At 56.8% G+C, this 3,345-nt stretch overlaps 1 protein-coding gene across 1 annotated transcript in view; it reads right to left on the reverse strand.

Moving 5' to 3' along the window:
* Positions 1 to 1,736, reverse strand: part of AK4 (adenylate kinase 4) — a 68,252-nt gene extending 66,516 nt beyond the window's left edge. Inside the window, exon 1 of the mRNA XM_008573979.1 lies at positions 1,390 to 1,736. Coding sequence (XP_008572201.1) covers positions 1,390 to 1,534 — 145 coding nt within the window. The 5' untranslated portion in view covers positions 1,535 to 1,736. The remainder of the gene's footprint in view (positions 1 to 1,389) is intronic.
* Positions 1,737 to 3,345: the final 1,609 nt, after the last annotated feature.

Raw genomic sequence — 3,345 nt, forward strand, 5'->3', positions numbered from 1 at the left:
CCCACCTCTTCAAACTAATTTGTGCTTCTGAAATGTGGATCCCTGCATAATTAGCCCATACTGGGCAATAACCATCTTGGACACCGATAACACTAGCCACAGCAAAGGACCCCGTTTGCAACTAGTTTTCATTGAGTTGCTAATTATGACCATCTACATCCCAGAAGGGTTATGTGCCCTGCACAACCGCTACCTTTCGCCTTTTAACGCCAATTCGTCTTGAACCGGTGTGAACGTGGAGTAGGAGAGGGAAGAAGGGACGACCTGAACACTGTCAGACTAAGAGATCAGACGATCTATGTCCCCAACTTCACCACGACAGCCAAGGGAGGCATTCTCAAGAAGCCATTAACAGGAAAGCGGGAGTCAAAACGTCATTTATCAGATCGAGTCTCCTACTTGTCTCCAAACGGCCAGGCCCGGGCTTGGGGAGGAGGGGGCGGTGATGGGGAGAGTTTACCTTAGAAGGCGGCAGCGAACAGACAGGCCTTTCAAAGCCACCCAAAGCTCTGCCCGAGGCGGCGCGGAGGGGTGCGCGGCTGCGAGTCCCGCGGCGCCACAGGTTCCCCAGCGCGCAGCCCAGTCCGACTCCCACAGGTGGGCGGCGCTCGGCCTCCGGGGTGCGGGTGAGAGGAGGGGACGCGCGGCTCGCTGAGGACTCCGGGGAGGGGGCGANTTTGTCCTTTGACAAGAGGAAAGTTAAAGTGAAAAAATGAGAACAAGGGAAAACAGCAATGGAAAGTTTTGAAAACCCCTATGAAAGTTTAGAAATAAACCATTTCTCAACACACCCTCTTTAAAAATGGATAGGGCCACCAGTCCAGACCCAGGATGGGCAGTGTGAATTCCTTCATGCCAGAAGAAAACAAATACCCAAGTCAGGGACAGAATTATGCAATGGGCTCGATCCCACCCTACCTGTCTATGTCTTCTCTCACTATGTCTCCACCTCCATACCATGAAGCCAAAACTTAACACAAAACCCTCAGGTTGAGAGCCTGCCTTCCGCCTCAGGCTGCTCTCCCTCCAAACCGCATTCCAAATACAGAAAGAATAAAATACATTTGAATGTGGTATTAAAATTAAAATAGGACTACTTGAGGTAACGAAATCCACAAGAGAAAATTCAAGTGCAATCTGGTACACATAACTTTCTTCTGAGATTTGGGGGGGTTGGGGCAGCTTGCTTTTACAACCTGCTTAAGAGGTAATGAATAAAGCTCTTCCTTGTAGACACTTCTTAATTCCATGCTTTTAAGCTTTCCTTTTGTTTTCCAGCACTGCCCTCCACCCACCTCTTCAAACTAATTTGTGCTTCTGAAATGTGGATCCCTGCATAATTAGCCCATACNCGGCTCCCCCCCGCCCCTGGCCCCCGCAGCCCCTCACCCGTGTTGGCCTTGATGTTCTCCCGCAAGAAGTGGCCGCTGGAGAGATGCTGGAGGCCAAAGTTCTGGGCGATCCTCTGGCACACGGTGCCCTTGCCCGAGCCGGGCGGCCCGAGGATGACCGCGCGCAGGAGTTTGGAAGCCATGGCCTTCGCGAGCAGGGGGGCGGCCAAACGGGCAGCCCAGACAGCGGCCCCGGAGGGAGCCCCGGGAACTTTGTTTCTTGGCCCCTGCCTCTGGCACCCTCCGCTCGCGCGGGGACTCGCCGGCCGCCCCTACAGGGGGAAGGAGAGACTTTTAAGACAGCCCCTCCCCTCAGCCCCGCGCCCAGACCGACTGGAAGGCGGAGTAAGGCGCCACGCTACACCTCCCCGCCCTCCTCCACCCCCTCGCCCCCACGCAGCGACTCTGGAGAACTCCAGTGCCCCGCCCTGCGGGGGTCCGCCTTCGGGGTCAGAGGTCGGCCCGGCCGGTCCCACCTCGATCCTCTCCTCTAGCTGGCTCCCTACGGCGCGNCCCACCTCTTCAAACTAATTTGTGCTTCTGAAATGTGGATCCCTGCATAATTAGCCCATACCGGGCAATAACCATCTTGGACACCGACAATACTAGCCACAGCAAAGGACCCCGTTTGCAACTAGTTTTCATTAAGGAGTTGCTAATTATGAGCATCTGCATCCCAGAAGGGTTATGTGCCCTGCACAACCGCTACCTTTCGCCTTTTAACGCCAATTCGTCTTGAACCGGTGTGAACGTGGAGTAGGAGGAGAGGGAAGAGGGGACGACCTGAACACTGTCAGACTAAGAGATCAGACGATCTATGTCCCCAGCTTCACCACGACAGCCAAGGGAGGCATTCTCAAGAAGCCATTAACAGGAAAGCGGGAGTCANGTAGGCGCTTGGGGACATAGCACTGAACAAGGGATGGAATCCTGCCCTCATCCAGCTCTCGTGGAATTTACGTTCCAGTGGGAGTCTTGGGAGTTGGGGGGAGAGGGCGCAGCTGGCTGGTATGGGGATCTGGACGGTGGGTGACTTTGGTGTGACAAAACTGTGCTGTAACCAACTGAGCTAACCTGGTCCGCGCCCCGGCCCCTTCCTGGCGGCTGTCACATCCCCCGGAGTCGCAAGGGCCGCCGCTGCCCGCCGCCCGTGCGCACTCGGAGGGGCCCACCTCCGCCCAGGCTTGGCAGATGCGCCCCCCTGCCGTGGGGCGCGCGAGGAGCCCGAGCCCGGCGTCTCTCCACCAAAAGCAGTCCAAGAAACACACCTAGGCTGAAAGCAGCGCTCGAGAGGCTTCCAGCCGGTATCCCGCTGGGCGGCGCCGCCTCCGCCCGCCCAGGCTCTGAGCCTCGCCGGCCGCGCGGGACTCGCGCCTTACGTAAGCCGGAGACCGGCTTCCCACCCCGCCTTCCCGGGCCACGTGCTCCCCGCGACCCAGTGGGGGCTGCGGGGGCGAAGGGAGCTGGCGACGACACGAGGGAAAGAGACCCCTTTTTTTGTGGTCGCCTAGGGACCTGGTACTGTGGAGGGGAAGGAAAAATACAACTTGTTGAGCGCCTACTGTGCGTCAAGTCCAGGGCTAGGTGATGTCATGATGCAACCATCCTTCCAGGTACGGTGTTTTTAGACAAGGAGTGTGACCGTTCGTTCATTTTATTCATGCATTCAGCGAACGTTTGAGTGCCTACTATGTGCAAGACACTGTCGTAGGCGCTTGGGGACATAGCACTGAACAAGGGATGGAATCCTGCCCTCATCCAGCTCTCGGGGAATTTACGTTCCAGTGGGAGTCTTGGGAGTTGGGGGGAGAGGGCGCGGCTGGCTGGTATGGGGATCTGGACGGTGGGTGACTTTGGTGTGACAAAACTGTGCTGTAACCAACTGAGCTAACCTGCCGGCTTCAGCGGGATTCTTGAACCCACGACTGACTGACTCCTGTCAAAAGACCAAATT

This window comes from Galeopterus variegatus, unplaced genomic scaffold (genome assembly GCF_000696425.1).
Source record: "Galeopterus variegatus unplaced genomic scaffold, G_variegatus-3.0.2 Scaffold979, whole genome shotgun sequence".
NCBI lineage: Eukaryota > Metazoa > Chordata > Mammalia > Dermoptera > Cynocephalidae > Galeopterus > Galeopterus variegatus.